This window comes from Carassius gibelio, chromosome B24 (genome assembly GCF_023724105.1).
Source record: "Carassius gibelio isolate Cgi1373 ecotype wild population from Czech Republic chromosome B24, carGib1.2-hapl.c, whole genome shotgun sequence".
NCBI classification, from domain to species: Eukaryota; Metazoa; Chordata; class Actinopteri; order Cypriniformes; family Cyprinidae; genus Carassius; species Carassius gibelio.
This window is the reverse complement of record NC_068419.1, coordinates 3,194,835-3,213,748: the sequence shown is the minus strand read 5'-3', so window position 1 is coordinate 3,213,748 and position 18,914 is coordinate 3,194,835. Positions and strand designations below refer to the sequence as shown.

Here is an 18,914-nt window from a genome sequence, read left to right as displayed (position 1 = left end):
GCAATTTGGAAACGCGTTTTCAGAGGACGTTAATCTGAACATTATTTCTTGCGAAAATACAGTACAACCATTTTTACAGTACAGACATTTTTACGCTTGGTACCCACGTATATAAATAAAGAGGCATATTTTTTTTCATAAAGTACATTAGTGGTGATTTTTTTTAAATATGATATATAAAATACAAACAACGTCTAGAATGTTCAATAAACAGTTAATACACAAAATAAGACATATTAAACAACAACAAAATTCTCCTTGCATTATTATTTCCTGGATTTTCTCAAAAGCTGTCGTACATTTTGCGATAATGAATGAATTGTGCACAGATAATTTCAAACATCCCCTCTCCATTTCTTCATATGTACAGTACATTTCCACACAATGAGTAAAACATGCGTAAATAAAATAAAATTATATTTCTCTGCATTGTCTGTATTTCGGTGGTCACAGTTTTGGGCGTGATGACGTACGGTTTACGTCATGCCGTTCGAACGCGTCGCGGCGGTCTGCAGCGCGAGAAGATGAACGATTCATCAACTGGCAACGGCACAACAAACTCACAGACCTTCAAAACCCTTATAACTGCGACCAAAACCGAAAATTAAAGTCTGTAGTACGATGAAATGAGGTGCTGTGATTGATAATATCTTTCTGGACTCGTAGGAGACCGAAGTCAGTTAATTCCTGGTAGTTTGTGAGCTAACGTACAGTCCGCTAGCTGTCAACAGGTGAATCAGAACCGTGAAGTAAACAATAATGTCATCCAGAGGTAAGATTGCTTTACCCATTAAACACTTCACTATATGAGTAATAAGCATCTGAAATGGACCTGGACTGAATTAATTTGTTCGTTGAAAGATGGAATATACACTACAGCCCAATATGTACATACAATGCAGCAGAACACACTGTCCAAATCAATATAACGCAGTACAGTACAGATTTTATACCCTTCAAAAGAGGTTTTTAACCCTGCAGATGTCATAGACCCCATAAAATTAAGTGTAATTTTCGTGTATTAAGATTTAATTTAGTTTGTGGAAAATGAACATTATAAATATGTGTTAAATATTATTTAGAGAATGTTTCTTTTCTATTATCTTACGTTTGTAGCTACTATTATTTTATTGTTTATTTTATTTAATTTGTATTTTAATTTATTATTCATATAATTTTGTTCCTACTCACTCCTGAAATGTTTGGCGTTTGTACTATTAATTTATTTATTTATTTTATTTTAATCAATTAATTTATATTAATATATTTTATAGTTTAATCTTATTTGTATTATTTAGGTATGATACACTTTTCTTTTTTCTTTTTTTTTCTTTCTTTTTTTTTAAAGATTTATCTAAACCTTCTCTCACAGTGCTGTTAAAGAGTTAGTTCACCCAAAAATGATGTCATTAATGACTCCAACCCCGTAAGGTTCCAAACCCGCAAGACCTCCGTTCTTCTTAGGAAAAACAGTTTAAGATATTTTAGATTTGTTCCGAGAGCTTGAAAAATTGAAAAATTTATGTACGGTATACTGCTCACAACAGACCCGAAAGAGAAGACAATGCTGAATAAAGTTGAATTTTTTGTTATTTTTGGACCAAAATTTATTTTCGATACTTCAACAAATTCTAACTGCCCCTCTGATGTCACATGGACTACTTTGATGATGTTTTTCTTACCTTTCTGGACATGGACAGTAGACCGTACATAAATTTGACATTTACAGAGGACAGAGGCTCCTGGACTAAATCTTAAATATCTTAAACTGTGTTCCAAAGATGAACGGAGATCTCACGGGTTTGGAACGACATGAGGGTGAGTCATTAATTACATAATTTTCATTTTTGGGTGAACTAACCCTTTAACTATGTACAGCACACATGCAGAGGGGGGTGTATCTAAAATGAACATACAGCAGTGATTGATGTGCCTCTGTCTCTCTATCAGCTCTGTGGCAGCAGCCGTATGTGAATATCTTCAAACATATGAAGATAGAAGAATGGAAGAAAGTCAGCAAAGAGGGAGACGTCACCACATACATGGTAGGAGGTTGTTCCTTTCTTATGAGACTATAATATGATGATGTTACTACAGAGGATTCTCATTAGCATTCATTTTTTGTATTCATATTTTTATTATATTGTACTGTGTTGTTTATCGGTAGGACAAGAACCTGAAGTGCTCTGTGTTCCGGATCCGCGGCTCCATACCGGCCAGTAACTACATCCTCCTGCCCAAAACCAGCAGCCAGTCTCTGTGTCTCACCGGACGATACCTTTACCTGCTGTTCAGACCCAGCCCAAACAAACACTTCATAGTGCACCTAGACATTGCTGTTGAGGTGAAAAGTGTAGTTTTATGTGAATAATTATGCAATGATGCTATGTTTACAAATAAGGCCTTTGATAGTATTTCTATTATAATGATTATACGCATATATTTGGATAATTTTTCTTTTGATTCATCACTCTTTGTTACTTTGTTTATCATTCCGAAAAAATATTTAATATTTTCAGGTTTAATTTTATTTGTAGTTTGATTTTTTTTTTATATATATTTTTTATATTTCTACATAATTTTAATTAATTTATTATTAAGGTTTTAGTTTTAGTCATTTTAGTTCCTCAACTTAAACTTATTTGCATCAGTCGCCAAAGCAAAATCTCTCATTTTTAAATTGTTCATCTAATATTGTTTTATCAATGACCGAAAACGATTTTTAGTTTCTTTAGTTTTAACTAATAATATAAACATTGTTCCTGGTTGATGTAATTATACTGATCTACACATGTGTGTATGATGATTTTTCTTTTGATTTATCGCTATTTGTTGTCTTGTTCATCATTCAGGAGGGTCAGGTGATCCGTGTTTCGTTTTCTAACATGTTCAAAGAGTTCAAGTCCACGGCGACATGGCTACAGTTCCCTTTTCTGTGTGGAGCTGCACACGGTTCAGTGTATGAGAATACGGCCTGTACTGCTAAACAGGGTATCTCACACTTTTAGTTTTTTATTATGATGTTCTCTAGATGCAGCAACCATTTTTTTCTGATTGATAACTTGTGCATTTCAGGTTTAGTGGGCCGTGCGCCGCCGAGCACGAGGTGGACGTGCTTGACAATGGATCTACATTATGTGCTCTCGGTTTACCTCAACAGAACCCACAGTCACCTAAAGAGCATCAAACTCTGTGCCAATATGTCTGTTAAAAATATCATCACCAGCGACCTGCTGTTTGACCCCGGTACATTTCCATCTTAATTGTGTTCATGTGTGGTTGTGTCTGTTATGGTTGCTTATTGTATACTGTCTTTGCACTCTGGAAAGGTGCTATATAAATTACATTTATTATTATTACGCAGTAATTTTTTTTTTGTAGGTCTGTCATTCTCTGAGTTCAGGCAATCTGGTGTGATGTTGTCAGATTGCACTGCACCGATGCCCAGAGAAATGTGTTTCCCTGTACCGAAAGGCCAGAGATGGCACGACTTGTATGATTACATTAGGTGAGTGTAACCTGTTGTGGAGAATTAGGAGAACACATTTCTGTTAAACAAACACCTTGCTGAAAGGAATAGTTTCAGATGTTTTTTTTTGGTGAGCTGTTTCTTTAATAAACCTTTTTGGTATTATAGGTTGTCCATATATGTTTAAGCTTCTCATGTTCACTTGATATTCAACAATAACTATGTTTAAATAAATATCTCATTCCATTTAAGGTGTATTAACTATTAACTTTCTTGAGAGATTCAAGATGCTGTCGTTACACAGTATACTCAGTTATAACATTTTTTTTACTGCCTTTGCACAAATTAGTTAGCACTTTTTACAAATGCTTTTCAATTTAAAAAAAAAATCCCGACAACACTACATAAGACTGAGGTCCTTTTTGTGGATTTTATGCATAAGGTAATTACATGCAACAAATTTCAGTTTAAAAGAAGCATATTCTAGAATTTGTGGAATCAAGATATTGTCTATATAATAATTGTGGAAATCTGAATACTAAATAGAATATTGTTAAATGATTGATGTGCATTTAAATAAGGTCAGTGATTCACAAACCAGTGTTGTTTCATTGTTTCAGAATGTTTATTGCAAACATAGAACCTCTTGTGTGTAACTGACAGGTTTCCCTCAGATGGAACAAAGTTACCATTTGATTCCATACAAAAAGGATCCAGCAGTGAAACTAAAAGTGAGTCTTCTTGAGCATGCAAATGCACACAATCGCAGACAACGCTGTGCATTTTATCTGATGAAACCATATGCTCTCTCCACAGTCTCAGCCGAAAAAAGTCCTCAAAGAGAAGAGCGTCATGCTGTAAAGATCAGTAAACCTGTACAAGACAGAGTCTCCCTCATCCAGCAGATCACCACCCCCAAACCTGCGAGAGTGAGTGTTTGTGTGAACTTCATTTCAGCTTCACTCCAGTGCAACTAATGTTGACATTTACAACCCCCTAATGGCTTTTCTCTCTCTTTCACTTCTTTCTCTCTGCGTAGCGCACTAAGCAGCGTTCAGCAAACCAGACAAAGCTTGTGCCTGAGCTGAATTATGCACACTCTGGAGGCTCAGAGAGCCCGGGGTCACCGGGTCAAAGGTCACAGGTGGACGAACAGGTCACAGTCGTGCATTCTGATGATGCTGGAGTTCATGTCTACGCTCACTGCGAGGATGACGTCTATACTCACACGACAGACAGTGAGGAGGAAATAACAGTACGTAAAGTAGATACAAGATTAGTTTCCTCAGTTGAAATCCTAGCAAGACAAGAATTTGGAAGAAACAATCTAAATCTTTCATCTTAGGTGATCAATGCAGCATCTCCTCGGCCTGTCTCTCTGTCTTCTGAGCAACCAGTGAAGAAACCTCAGGTTAATGCGCATCAAAGCAAGGCTTACATGATAGAGCTGTGTGTATATCTACAACTAGGCTCTTTTTGTGTGATGTGGTAATTTGGAGGGTCTCTGTTTATATTTCAGAAGTTGTATCCTGACCCCATTCTGAAGCTGAACAGAATTATTGGCTTCGGGGGAGCTACAGTGAGATGTGTGAGTGACACACACAAACACACACACAAACACACAATAAAAGGGGCACAAAAATGCACCATCTGGAAATCAACATTTAATGCATTGATTATAGCATGTAATAAATGATTTTAATTGCTTTACCTGATGTTGTGTTGTCTCTCAGGCTGTGTGGACGTCTGATGAAGAGGAAGTTGTGTATCCTTGTCACGCCGTTATCGTCAGCATGACAGTTTCTTCCGGACAACAGAGATTCTTCATTGGACACACAGATAAGGTCTTAAAAAAAAAAAAACATTTTACAAACAAAGCTGCAGTCGGTAACTTTTGACGCTCTAGCGGTTAATAACAGAACTGCTTACCGGAAGCGGTAAGAGAAACAACAAATCAGAGCTGCGGTCCGTAACTTTGTGTTCAAAATGTAGAAAAATGTATATAATAAGCGAGTACACTATGAATCCATTTTCCAAACCGTGTTTTTAGCTTGTCCTGAATCACTAGGGTGCACCTATAATAAGTGTTTATATACGGACTATTTTAGATTGCTTCGGGGATACCGCGGCGGAGTAACCCAGTACCTTTGTGATTCTACAGACATAAACAGAGAGAAGTAGTTCCGGCTACGATGTTCTTCCGCAAGACGCAAGCAGTTCTGTTTATTAACCGCTAGAGTGTCAAAAGTTTAAATAATTAAATAATAGTTTTACAAAATTACAGTAATTTTATCAAGTTTTAGTGGTGGTTTGCATGATGTAAAGTGGAATAAACCATGGTACAGTCACTGTAACTGACAGCTTTCACTGTGGCTTGCATTGCTTTTAAAAAACTGTTACAGTGTACAATAGTAACATGATAAAATACATTGTTTGATTTATATTATATTATTTTTACATAAATATGTATTTGTGATATTAAGTGTAGTATTTAGTACGTATTATTTTATTGACTATTCTTTAAATAACTTATTGTTATTGTAAATATTATGTCAAACAATATAGCAGCTTGTCACATTAGTATAGAGTTTAATTAGTGTGGGGTTTGTATCCAGGCAAGTGGATAACATAGTTCATCCACTAAATATGGTTTATAAATATGGTCGTAACCTTATCATACACACCATTTTAAGTTATAGTTAGTCTAGCTGACACTGATTTCATGCTGATGTGTTCTTATTGTTCGTTAGGTCTCAGCTCTGGCGTTAAATAGCAGCTCTGCTTTGTTGGCATCCGCTCAGATGGGCGCAAACAGTCTGATTCGTCTCTGGAGCTACAGCAGAGGAGTGTGTCAGACCATCATTCCCACACACACACATGCTCTGAATCTGCTCAGGTACAACAAACACACATTTACAGCAGATCTGTCACTGTGTGCCATGCCAGCTGGATTTCTCAAGCTCAGGTGATGTTTTTTTTGTTGTTTCAGTTTCTCTCAGAGTGGAGGAGTGCTGTGTGGCGTAGGGAAAGACAGCCACAACAAAACTGTAAGTGTTTTGCATATAAGGAACTGTACTTAAAAAAAAAGATTGTGTATTTTTGAGATTATGCCTGAAAAGGTTTTGGATTTTTTTTATCATGTGTTAATTAAAAAAAAATCTTATATAATATGACTTGCTGTGTTTATTTATTTATTTGTTATTGTATTTATATGATATTTGTATTTTTTTAATTGTATTTTTGCCATGAAAATAGCTTTGAGTGCTGACATAACATTAAATAAAATAATCTGAATCTGTGTATTTTTGTGGTTTTATTTTTTATTTGCTGGTTTAGACGGTGGTCCTTTGGAACACTCGGCGTGTGGCAGAAGGAAGTGTGGTTCCTGTCTTGGCTAAAGCACACACAGATGTGGACATCCAGACAATGAGAATAGCATTCTTTGATGAAACACGGTGTGCATATATATTTATATTGTTACAGCCATTCAGAACATATTAGATATTTAATGTGGAGTGGGCAAATGCATGTATAGTATGATAGATATAATTAACAGGGTTGTGAATATGTGTTTGTGTGTGCAGTATGGTGTCGTGTGGTTTAGGTAACATACGTCTGTGGCGTGTGCGTGGCGGTTCTCTACGCTCATGTCCGGTGAATCTGGGACAGTATCACAATTTAGAGTTTACTGACCTCGCCTTCGAGCAAGGACACACTCAGGATCGTCCAGTGGATGAGCGCACACTGTGAGTACATTAAATTCTACACTGTCCACATAAATGACTGTAGTTTACAGACCTGCTCACATTAATGATGTGATCTCATCCTGAGGTGATTTGTGATTGGAGCAGGTTTGTCAGCAGTAGGAGTGGTCACATCCTAGAGATCGATTATGTCGCTGTGGCAATAAAAAACATCAGGAGGCTCCTCCCAGCTCAGGAGACCCACGCCCACCAGAGGGAGAAACAGACCTTTAGCACAGGTGAGAATTTATATTTTGTGAGCAGCAATAATAACAAGAATTATTTTCTGTCTAGGGTCTTTAGACACTTCATTATTTGATTTAATTTCGGTCCAAATCCGAATCTTTCATTCCTATCAGTTTTTCTGCAAAAGTAAAAAAAACTTTTTTTAACCTTTTTTTTTTTTACCAAACAGTTAAATTAAATAAAAAATAAAAATTAAATGTGCATGGTGGAATTTATAATTTTCATTAGTTATAATTTTTTTTTGCTTTATTAATCACAAAAAATATCATTGCAATATGAAAAAAAAATTCCAATGGAAATAATTTTTTTTTTATTCGTTTTTTGTCTTTCATCTCTAAAATCACTTTTTAATCATAATTGAGAACTATGGTAAAAAAACAAACAAACGTAGTATTTATTTATTATTGACTGTATTATACATGCATTTCCAGGGGCTGGTATTGCAGTGAATAGCATCAGTGTGTGTGATGAATTCTGTGTTACTGGTTCAGAGGACGGATTCATGCGTCTGTGGCCTCTTGACTTCTCATCTGTTTTCTTAGAGGCGGGTCAGTGCTCTACTGTCAGTCACTCTCACAATAAATTGTCTCGCTTGCTTAAAACTAACTTCATGAATCACTGAGGTTTTGGTGTGTTTGCAGAGCATGAGGGGCCTGTCAGTTTGGTGTGTGTGTCCTCGGATGGCTCGAGGGTTCTAGCCGCCACAGCCACAGGGAATCTTGGGTATCTGGATGTCAGTAGCCGCGGTTATCGTACACTGATGAGGTCGCACACAGCAAGTGTTTTGGGCTTTAGTGTGGACTGCGTTAGACGGCGGATCACCACAGTGTCCAGAGACAGCACTGTACGGGTGTGGGACATGGACACCATGCAACAGGTCAGTTATGGGAATATTTGTATTGAAACATGCATGGCATGTCTGGTGGCTGCACAGACGACAGACATGGACTGGTATTACATTAAAGCAATCTCTTATTTGTCTTGTAGCTCTATGATTTTGTTTCTGATGATGATGAAAGTCCCTGTTCAGTTGCTTTCCATCCCAGCATGCCTCTCTTCGCCTGTGGATCGAGCTCTGGAACTGTCAGGGTGTTTGATATCCAAACATCAAGCCTAATGGCCCAGCACAGGTACGTACACACTTTGTTCTGACAAATCAACACATTTTAGCACTCTGTAATGTTTACTAATTATGTAATGACCAGCACATACACTACCGTTCAGAAGTTTGGGATCAGTAAGGGTTTTTTTTTAAGAGAAATTAATACTTTTATTAAGAATTAACAAAACTAAACTATAAATGTCTTTACTGTTACTATTGATCAATGTCACAAAAGATTTCTGTTTTCAATAAATGCTGTTCTTCTTTCTGTGCGTGTGCGTGTGTGTGTGTGTGTGTGCGTGTGTGTGTGTGTTTGCAGGCAGCACTGTGGATCAGTTGAGTGTGTGATTTATTCTCCTGATGGTCAGGGTCTGTATAGCGCTGGTGCTCTTGGATACTTGGTACTTTATAACTCTTCTCAACATGACCATCATGTGGTCCGTGTTCTGAGTGAGTAAACGGTCGCTCTTACAGCACGATATACTGTAAAGTACACATTTGTAGAGAAGCTTTTCAGGAGATCTGAAATATCTGTGTAGATCCAGCATTCTGAATTATTGTTAATGTTTCGAAGGTAATGCGGTTGCATGGAGTGTGAATTGTGGCCCGGATACTTTGGCTGTGAGCTCTGACAGCCGCTGTCTGGCACTAGTTGGTCCGACCGAATACATTGTCACGATCATGGAAGCTCAGTCACTTAATGAGGTACATCAGAACCAGGAAAGCATTTTGTGACAGCATCTGGATCAGATGACCAGATCCCATTGTCTTTCTCACTGTTTCTTTCCTGTCTACTTACCACCTTCCTATAAAAAATGAAAGCCAAATGAATCTGGGACATTTAACTCTTTTTCCTTTTTTTTTTCTTTTGCATTTTAGTTAATTTTGAATTTAAGCTCAATTTATTTTTCACATTTATTATTGAAAATGTATTATTAAATTGTACTGATTTCAAGTTCAGTATATTGTTTTAAACAGCGATTTACAACCATTGTTATTTCTATACTATTATATTATTTATTAATATTTATTTATTTTTTCAGGTTTCATTTTAATTTTAGTTTTAGGTTTTATTAATTAAGCTTTTATTATTTTTATTTAGCTTTATTTTTTCTTTTTAGTAATCTATTACATAAAAACTTATTTCTGTTACTTGCAAAGGCAACATGTCTAAATTAAATTTTCTCTTTAGTTACATTTTTTATCATTTTGCTGTTTTCTTTTGTCATTATTAGTTTTTGTTTTCAAAACATATGTCTATTGGTATATTAAAGGTGAATATTGTCCTATATAAATATACTTTTAAATGTATCAGTAGCTTTAGTTTATTTTAATTTCACTTTTAGTTTTAGCATTTTTTAATTTAGCATTCCATTACCAAGTTTTTCATGTAATATTAAAATGTTATTATTTGTATTTTATTTCAGCTTTATTCAGATGTTTTAAATGATTGTAATAGTTTGTTTTAGTTAACAATAACAAAACAATTTGTGACATACTGTATGTGCTGAATAGTGTTTATTTGTGTGTGTCACAGTTACTCCGGGTTGATGTGAGTATTCTGGATGTTGAGAGCACAACGCTGGACTCTGCCCTGAATGTGTGTTTCTCACCCACGTCACTGTCACACCTGCTCATCACCACATCCGCCAATAAGATCCTCTGGATTGACACACATACAGGACAACTGCTCAGACAGGTGAAAGACTGAAGGGCGAGCTCTTTCTGAAAACATTTAAATATCAGATTTCAGAATCAATATTCATGTTCTTACAGGTATGTGAGGTGCATAAGCATCCGTGTGTGTCTCTGGCGGTCAGTGAAGATGGCCGTTATTTGCTGACGGCCGGTCAGAACTCTCTGAAGGTGTGGGACTATGACATGCACCTGGACGTCAATTCACAGGTATGTTTGCTTGAATGCTGGATTTGATGATGTTCAGATGATGAATGAGATCAAGAATGTGTCCGTTTCTCCTCCAGGTGTTTATTGGTCACTCAGAGCCCATTAGGCAGGTGAGGTTCACACCTGATCAGAAGGGTGTGGTCACTGTAGGCGACGCCCTCTTCTTCTGGGACTTCCTGGCACCTCCACAGGAAGCTGCGAACTGCAAGTAAGACCTCTATTATGTTTTCCATTATACTGTACATGGTACCAATCAAAGTATTGTTTTGAACTCATCTCTAATTATTTGTTATAAGTAACTAGTATTTGTTAAACTCTTTCTTTACTAGGTCTCCAGATATAAAAGTCTTCCCTTGTAAATCAGGTATGTTAAGCTAAATATTAATCTTGTCTCTTGTTAAATGAAGCTTGTGAATGCTTAGGTCAATCTCACAAATCAGGCAAAATCAAAGGAACAAAATGTTCCTTTATGTTTCCATATAGAAAATTATGTCTGTTTTATGACCTTTAAATTGTATTATTAAAATTATTTTATTATTGCATTATTAAAATTTAAAATAAACATTTTCACTAATGTTATGCAAAAAAAGTGTGCATATGTGTTTTTCATAACTATACTGTGTGTGTGCAATATATATATATATATATATATATATATATATATATATATATATATATATATATATATATATATATATATATATATATATATATGATTTGTAATAGTATACATGTGTATATATACATTTATTTATTTATTTATTATTATTTATTTTTAGGGTTGGTTCAAATGTATGACAGCTCTAAATTTGTTCCCTTTCTTCAGATCACAGTTGGGCAGAGCTAAATGGAGCCGAGCTGTCCAATGAGAGTCCTCGAAAGGCATTGTTTCAGCCCTCCTCACCACCTGTCATGAATTTTCTTTCCAGTGCTCTGAAGGACAGCGAAGGTATGTGTCCATCAGCATTTGTCCTCATTAATGAGTCACTGTTACATCTCGAATGCTTTACTTTTATAGGTTTCCTATGCGATACTACTACTGAACTACAGCTAAGTCCCACCACAGGCCACGCCCACTCCCCTCCTCCCAAACACGCCTCCTTCCTCAGAGTGACTGAGTGGGTGAAGGATGAGGACACGCCCACACTCTCAGCTAACCAATCAAAGATTGAGAAAATACAAGACACAGCAGTCCGTCCAGACTGTTATAAACACTTCACTCCACGTTTTAAGACTTCTGTGTTAGACCGGGTATCTATTTTTAATCCATTATTCATTAATATGTTAATCTCAAAGTGAATTGTGTTTTATGAATATTTAAAGTATTTAAAATACTTTTGTATAATGTGTCTTTTTTGGACCACTTCTTTCCTCAATTATTTTGTCTTTAGAACACAGTAGCTCCGCCCCCAGGACAGGCGGGGCTAAGCCTCAAGGCTGTGATTGGCTATAATGGCAATGGGCGTAACAATATGGTCTGGAATCCAGACACAGGTAAATACTAACCAAGTATAAACACTTTTATGATATCCGTCTCATAAAATATCCATCTTTTTGGCTATTAAAAAAATCTTTGATGCAACTTGAGCAGATCAAATTTAATGCTAATTTAATTTACTTTAACTGCTTTTTTTTGTAGATTTAAATACCATTTTTACCTCAAGCCAATGTTATTTTCTCACCCTGGCATTTGTACGCACTTGTTTTGTAGCTACTGTACATCTTGTGTGTGTTTGTGTGCAGGTTTATTTGTGTACACATGTGGGTGTGTTGTCGTCGTTGAGGATCTTCACACAGGCTCACAGAAACAGTGGTTCGGCCACACAGAGGAGATCTCAACGCTCGCCATCACCCATGATGCACAGGTGCATGATTTAGTATATACTGCAAATACTTTATATAAATCGCACAATCTTCATGAGCTTGCACTAGTAGTTAGTAATACTTTACCAATGATTGTTAGCAAAAATTAGGTGCATCCTTTGAATGAAACCTCTGTCTGATTTACCCTGCAGATGGTTGCATCTGCATCAGGGGGCGGAGCTTCTCACAGCAGCCTCATCTGCATATGGAACGCTTCAGATGGCTCGTGTACAAACCGCCTCTCCTACCACAAGGAAGCAGTGCAGAGCCTGACTTTTTCCAGGGATGACATGTATCTGCTCTCCGTGGGTCAGTGTTTCATGCTTTGCATTATGGGGTCCTGTTAATGGAATATTCTTAGTTAAATACAAGTTTGGCAAACAAATATTTTGGCTGTTTTACACAGAAATTGGAAGTCATTAGAGTTTTTATAGTTAACTAAAACTTAAAACATAAAATAAATGTTAACTGAAGGATGATAAAATAGTATTTTATTATATAAAATAGTAATTTCTCATTAAACTTTTTTTCTTTTAAAAATAGTTAACACGATAGTGTTATTTTAGACCTGTATTTCTGTTCACGAGTGCTACTGTCTATTACTGACTGTTACAATTTGTTATATTGTATTCATCGATGATTGTAATTTGTGCAAATAAATAATAATTCATAACTGTAAAGACATATTTAAAAAAAGAAAACACAACAAAATTACTAAACCTAACTTAAATTAAAGTGAAAACAAATATAAAAATGCAATCTAATTCGGAATATTAACAAGTATATTAAACATACTAAAATAACACTCTCATTTGCTGGGACGAAAATAATCCTGGTTACTTTAGTAGGCTTTTTTTTATGATAACCATGTCAAAAATGTTTAAATAAAACAAACAATTTGGAGCTGTATTTTTTCAATTAATAATATGAAATATATATTATTATAAATATTATTATGTTATTCATTTCAAGGCATTCCATGAAAATCCCCTCAAATAATGACTTTCTTTAATACAGATGATACATTTAGTGTCTTTTATACTGAATAAATTGTAATGGTGCAGTATATTATGCTCCTAGGTTATTTTTCGGAGCCGGTGGTGGCGCTGTGGAGCACACGATCTTTTGAGCTGCTCTGTACCGTTCAGATATCCGTCCCGCTGCATGATGCCTCTTTCTGTCCATTCAGTGCTGATGAGCTGACACTCGTCGGCAGCAGTGCTGTTGTGTTTACTCGGATACAAACAGAGGATAACAGCACTGAACTTCAGGTCCATACAGACACTGTATGAAAGAAACTCAAGTATGCATACACTGCTGCACAGAAGCACAGAAGCCAAAGTAAGCTTTCCTCCTCCCGCAGGTGCAGAAAGTAAGTTTACCTGATGCAGTCGGAGAGGCGGAGATGACATCAGTGTGCTATAGCACTCGCCGGATCCTGTACACAGGCACAAACAGCGGCCACGTGTGTGTGTGGGACTGTAACACACAGCGCTGCTTTGTGACCTGGGAAGCAGATGCAGGAGAGATCGGTGTGTTTGGGGTTTAGCTTTTTTGATCACATTTATGATCTTGGATGCACGGAAGCAGAATTAGCAACTGTTTTTGTTTTTGCATTTGTGTAGGTGTGTTAGTTTGCCGTGAGAATAAGCTGGTCACGGGCAGTAACACCAAAAAATTGAGACTGTGGTCTGTAGCTTCGGTCCAGAGTCTCAGTAATGCAAATAACAAGAGCAGCAGAACACAGGATGATGGGTAAGATGATACATTTTTTAGCATTCTTTGTTGAATAGAATGTAGAATACAGAAGAAAATATTTGAAATATAACTTTTTTTGTAACATTATAAATGTCTTTAATAAAGCATCTAAATAAACATAAAAAAAGAGCTCGAACGATTGTTTAAAGACATTTAAAGAACCCATTTCAACCTCAAGAGTAAAACATTTTAAAAAGTCATAAAAATAATAGATGTAAATTGACATTGTGGAAAATAAAGTTGCAATTGCGTGAAAATAAACAAAACATTTATATCACGCAATTTTCACATTGTGAAATATATAGTTGCAATTAAGGGAAATACAAAGTTACCTTTTCAACGAGGTGGAAACATGGTGTCCATATTTAGTTTGAACATATTTCCTTAGCTTTAATTTTGGCAAAAACAATTAAAAGAGCATCACTTGTTTTGACTCCGGAAGAGCTCAGGTGCAGCTGGAACAAGAACTGCTGTTGGATGGGACAGTGGTCAGTGCAGCGTTTGATGATGTCATGGACATGGGGATTGTGGGTACGACTGCAGGAACCCTTTGGTACATCAACTGGGCTGACAGCACCAGTATACGGCTGATCAGCGGCCATAAGAGCAAGGTACGACACAGCTGTGGAATTCATCCATAGCGAACGCTGAAATGCTTCAAAGAGCAACAGTAAGTTTGTGTTCTCATTGTAGGTGAACGGTGTGGTTTGCAGTCCAGATGAGCAGCATTTTGCCACCTGTGGGCAGGACGGCAGTGTGAGAGTTTGGGCGCTGCAGAGCCACGAGCTGCTGGTGCAGTTTCAAGTGCTGAACCAGGTGAGCATAAACACAGAGGTACTAGCCGCTGGGGCTTTTTTATTAAATGGATTCAATTACAAAATTCACTGACAAACTTCATGTTTGCTCAATCAATGACTGCGTGTCAATAGGAGGTCATAGTAGCCTACCATCTGAGCACAAAATTTGTTCACACGACTTTTTTAATGGATAAAAGTGTTTTCATCCTAGTTCATGTATGTGAATTCCTGCCAAATAATCTTTTTTTTTTTTTTTTACTTCACCAATATATTTATTCGTTTTTATAATTTTGGACATTTTATTCACTTTTTTTTTCCAGAGTTGTTTTAATGCGATAGAGCCATCAAAATTTTCATACAAACTTTGGACTTTTATTTATTTTTAATTTTTTTTTAATGAAAATAATACTTTTATTGAGCAAGTATTCATTAAACTGATCAAAAGTGCCTGTAAAGTCATTTATAATGTTATAAAAGATTTCCATCAGTGCTGTTCTTTTGAACCTTCAGGTTCATTAAAGAATCCTGAAAATAAATCTATCACGGTTTCCACAAAAATAATTGAACAAACAAATAAAATGAAATAAAAATAACAGTTGTCAGCATTGATAATGATCAGAAATGTTTCTTGAGCAGCAGATCAGCATATTAGAATGATTTCTGAAGATCATGCGATTGAAGACTCGAGTAATGATGCTGAAAATTCAACTTTGATCAATAGAATAAATTATATTTTACAATATATATAAATAGAAAACAGTTATTTGAAATGATAATAATATTACACATTATTACTGTTTTTACTGTGTTTTTGATCAAATAAATGCAGCCTTGGTGAACATAAGACATAAAAACATTTTACTGACCTTTTAGCTTTTAAATGGTGGTGTAACTTGTCTAATGGAATCATTGCTAATCTTTTTTCTGGTCGCCAGTCAAACTCTTGAGTATCAAACAATTTTCCATTGCAGTAAATTGATTATTTGTGTCTCTGTATGTTTCTCTGTGTGGCAGAGCTGTGAGTGTGTGTGTTGGTCTCCTCCGAGGGGTGTGTATGAGCCCACCGGGCGTGTGTGTGTTGCGGGCGGTTACAGTGACGGGACTGTGAGGATCTTCAGTCTGGAGTCGGCCGAGATGGAGCTGAAACTGCAACCTCAGCCTGTGTCTGTGTGTGCGCTGCAGTACTCTCACTACGGTGAGTGTGTGTGTGTGTGTGCTTTGTGTCTTTGTGAGCGTTATGTGTTTGTGTTCACTATATGCATGTGTGTGTATGTGTAGGTCATGTGCTGCTGTCTGGTGGTCGTGATGGTCTCATTACTGTCAGCAGTCCCGTCACTGGAGTCACTGTACGCACCATCCGGGACCACAAGGGGGCGCCCATAACTACAGTGCAGTGCACCAGCAAACAGGTTCGTGCTTGTGTGTTTGATTTTGTGGTTTTCAGTTTTGCAAGGCAAATGACTCGACATTGTGTATGATGTGGAATTGTGGGCCATACCTAGAAAATATGAAGTCGTGCTTAAAAATACATGAAATTATTATATTATGAAGACGAAAAGTTAAATTTAGTGAAGGAAAATGATTCTGCAGTGTTTGAGATACAGAGATACAGATATACAGATACTTAATGACATTGTCATATTTTAAAGTGTGACTTAAGTGTCCAAATACTTACAGGGTCGTTGTAACGCAACTGAAATAAAGATCATACCAAGATCATAATATAGCTTAATGCTGTTATCTTAAAGGCTGTGATTTAATTAAATATATGTGCTGTGTGTTTCAAAATGAAGCTTTTCAATGCAATCTGCTCACAATGGTTTAGCTTTTGAACATGAAGAGTTTAGCACAGCCATACATATAAGTATTGTGCAGCAGATGTACTGTGAAATATTTTATTTTTCTTTATTTTACAGTGAAGTATTAAAGTAGTAACAGTTCTAATTTTAATATTTTTATTCAGTAATAGTAATAATAATTATAATGAATAATAAATTGATATTATTATTATTATTAACAGTAATAATATTAATAATTATAGTAATATTGATATAAATTTTTCTTAAATAGTAATTTTTGTATTTTACAGTGAAATATTACAATAGTAAAACTTCTTATTTTTCTTATTATTTTATATATTTTTGTTAGTTTGTAATAATAGCAATAACAATAATGTATTATTGTTATTAATTATAGTGATTTTAATATACAATAACTTTTTTGTTGGCCAGTATTTAGTAATGATGCTATATAAAATAAAATAATTTGTTATTATTGTTAATAATAATAATTATTATTATTAATATAGTAGGTTTGATAAATAATAATTTTTTAACAGATTGTGCAGCCCTACAAACAAGCCCAGCAAACCCGGAGCATATTTTTATTGCATTTTAAATCACATTTTAATCAGAAAACTCCCAATTTGATCCCAACCCCAAAACCGTGTAGCACTGCTGCTGAGTGATGTCATGTGTGCTCATATAAATGTCTACTAGTATAAGGAGTTTGGCCTGGAGGGAAATGAGCTCTGGTTGGCTGTAAGCGCAGACAGGCGTGTCAGCATCTGGGCTGCTGATTGGATGAAGGATAAATGCGAGCTGCTTGATTGGCTGACATTTCCAGCGCCCAACTCACCAAAGGTGATTAATATTCATGAGCATTAGGCCAATAAATATACTTAGAACTTGTTTGTATATTATTTCCACTTATCTCATTGAGCTGCTCTGATTATTCATGTGTTTATTGTAGTTGAAAAGACTAAGAAGTAACTTGTTTTGTCTTTTTAATCAGGATGCTCTGGCTTTACCACCCAGTTTGGCTGCGTTCAGCCCCAGCGAGAGAGGAACGGTGGTCTATACGGGCTACGCTGTGGAAAAAGAGATCATCTTTTACTGCCTTTACAAGAAACAGGTACTGAAACACTTGATATTGGCCTTTCTGCCCATGACTGTGTACTCTCCACACACTTTTATTGTCCAAGTCATGTCATTGGTTCTGTGTGTGTTTTTGTGTTCCAGGTTTTGAGGACGATCTCTCTTGCTGATTGGGCGCTCTGTCTCGGTCTCTGTTCAACTGGAAGACTGATCGCTGTTGGATCAAACCGTTAGTGTGCTGTTTTACTTTAAAGCATAAGAAGGAAAGTCTTTTGAGTTCTATAGTTATATTCCGGTGATGCTTTGTGTTTCAGAGCGCGTCCTGAAGCTGATTCATTCGTCCAGCGGGCGTTTTCAGGATTTCACGTGTCACAGTGACTCGGTTCACATGTGCAGCTTCAGCTGGTCTGGATCTCAGCTCTTCACCGCTGCTCATAATGAGCTCTTCCTGTGGACTGTACACGGATTATAGAGCTGACACAACACTAATGCGAGAGTTTCATAGGTTGAGCCCTGAGTCAGAGTTAGTTTTTCTGTTTAGTAGAAATGTTGCATTGATGTAGCAGAGAAGTTTTGCCATGTTTTACATCCAGTTAGCATGACTTTAAGTTTAAATCTCATGAGTTTTTATTTGTTTTTAATGTTATTGATACACTTGGATAAAGTTGGTTGTCAGTTTTTATACTTTTACACGGTCTAAAATGATTTTGCTAGTAAGAAAGTCTATGGAATTGTTATGCACTTTGAGCTTCAGAAATAAAATTCATAAAAACTGAAGTACTCACGTTGCATTAAATAAGGCCATTACTATCTATCTATCTATCTATCTATCTATCTATCTATCTATCTGTCTGTCTGTCTGTCTGTCTGTCTGTCCGTCCGTCTGTCTGTCCGTCTGTGTCCATCCATCCTTCTATCTATCTGTCTGTCTCTCCGTCCCTCCGTCCATCCATCCATCCTTCTATCTATCTATCTATCTATCTATCTATCTATCTATCTATCTATCTATCTATCTATCTATCTGTCCATCCATCTATCCTTCCATCCATCCATCCATCTATCTATCCATCCATCCATCTATCCTTCCATCCATCTATCTATGCATCCATCCATCCATCAATCCATCTATCTATATCTATCTATCTATATAAATAT

The 18,914-nt window shown here is 36.2% G+C and overlaps 1 protein-coding gene across 6 annotated transcripts; it reads left to right on the top strand.

The window, feature by feature from the left end:
• Positions 1-451: 451 nt before the first annotated feature.
• Positions 452-18,536, top strand: wdr90 (WD repeat domain 90). 6 transcript variants are annotated; one of them, XM_052596013.1, is made up of 42 exons: positions 452-772; positions 1,951-2,045; positions 2,168-2,344; positions 2,853-2,991; positions 3,076-3,246; positions 3,382-3,508; positions 4,133-4,200; positions 4,286-4,398; positions 4,509-4,724; positions 4,815-4,880; positions 4,989-5,057; positions 5,203-5,313; positions 6,220-6,365; positions 6,459-6,516; positions 6,806-6,924; positions 7,054-7,215; positions 7,321-7,451; positions 7,890-8,006; positions 8,100-8,335; positions 8,446-8,588; positions 8,880-9,010; positions 9,135-9,265; positions 10,098-10,259; positions 10,337-10,465; positions 10,543-10,673; positions 10,795-10,829; positions 11,292-11,414; positions 11,484-11,716; positions 11,857-11,959; positions 12,209-12,330; positions 12,481-12,637; positions 13,409-13,599; positions 13,692-13,860; positions 13,954-14,083; positions 14,529-14,697; positions 14,780-14,902; positions 15,898-16,078; positions 16,162-16,292; positions 17,382-17,525; positions 17,677-17,796; positions 17,904-17,988; positions 18,074-18,536. In XM_052596013.1, the coding sequence occupies exons 1-42, from the start codon at positions 760-762 to the stop codon at positions 18,229-18,231; spliced, it is 5,535 nt and encodes a 1,844-aa protein (XP_052451973.1). In that variant the 5' UTR covers positions 452-759; the 3' UTR covers positions 18,232-18,536. The 6 variants fall into 6 exon arrangements, with proteins under 6 accessions (XP_052451973.1, XP_052451974.1, XP_052451971.1 ...); XM_052596014.1 differs by having other exon boundaries at positions 458-772; positions 4,521-4,724; positions 10,792-10,829; positions 14,526-14,697; XM_052596011.1 differs by having other exon boundaries at positions 458-772; positions 14,526-14,697.
• The last annotated feature ends 378 nt before the right edge of the window (positions 18,537-18,914 follow it).

Coding starts and splice junctions, on each gene's coding strand:
- wdr90 (XM_052596010.1), top strand. Junction 12,638..13,408: donor CATGTATCTGCTCTCCGTGG/GTCAGTGTTTCA, acceptor TTATGCTCCTAG/GTTATTTTTCGGAGCCGGTG. Junction 17,526..17,676: donor CAGCGCCCAACTCACCAAAG/GTGATTAATATT, acceptor CTTTTTAATCAG/GATGCTCTGGCTTTACCACC.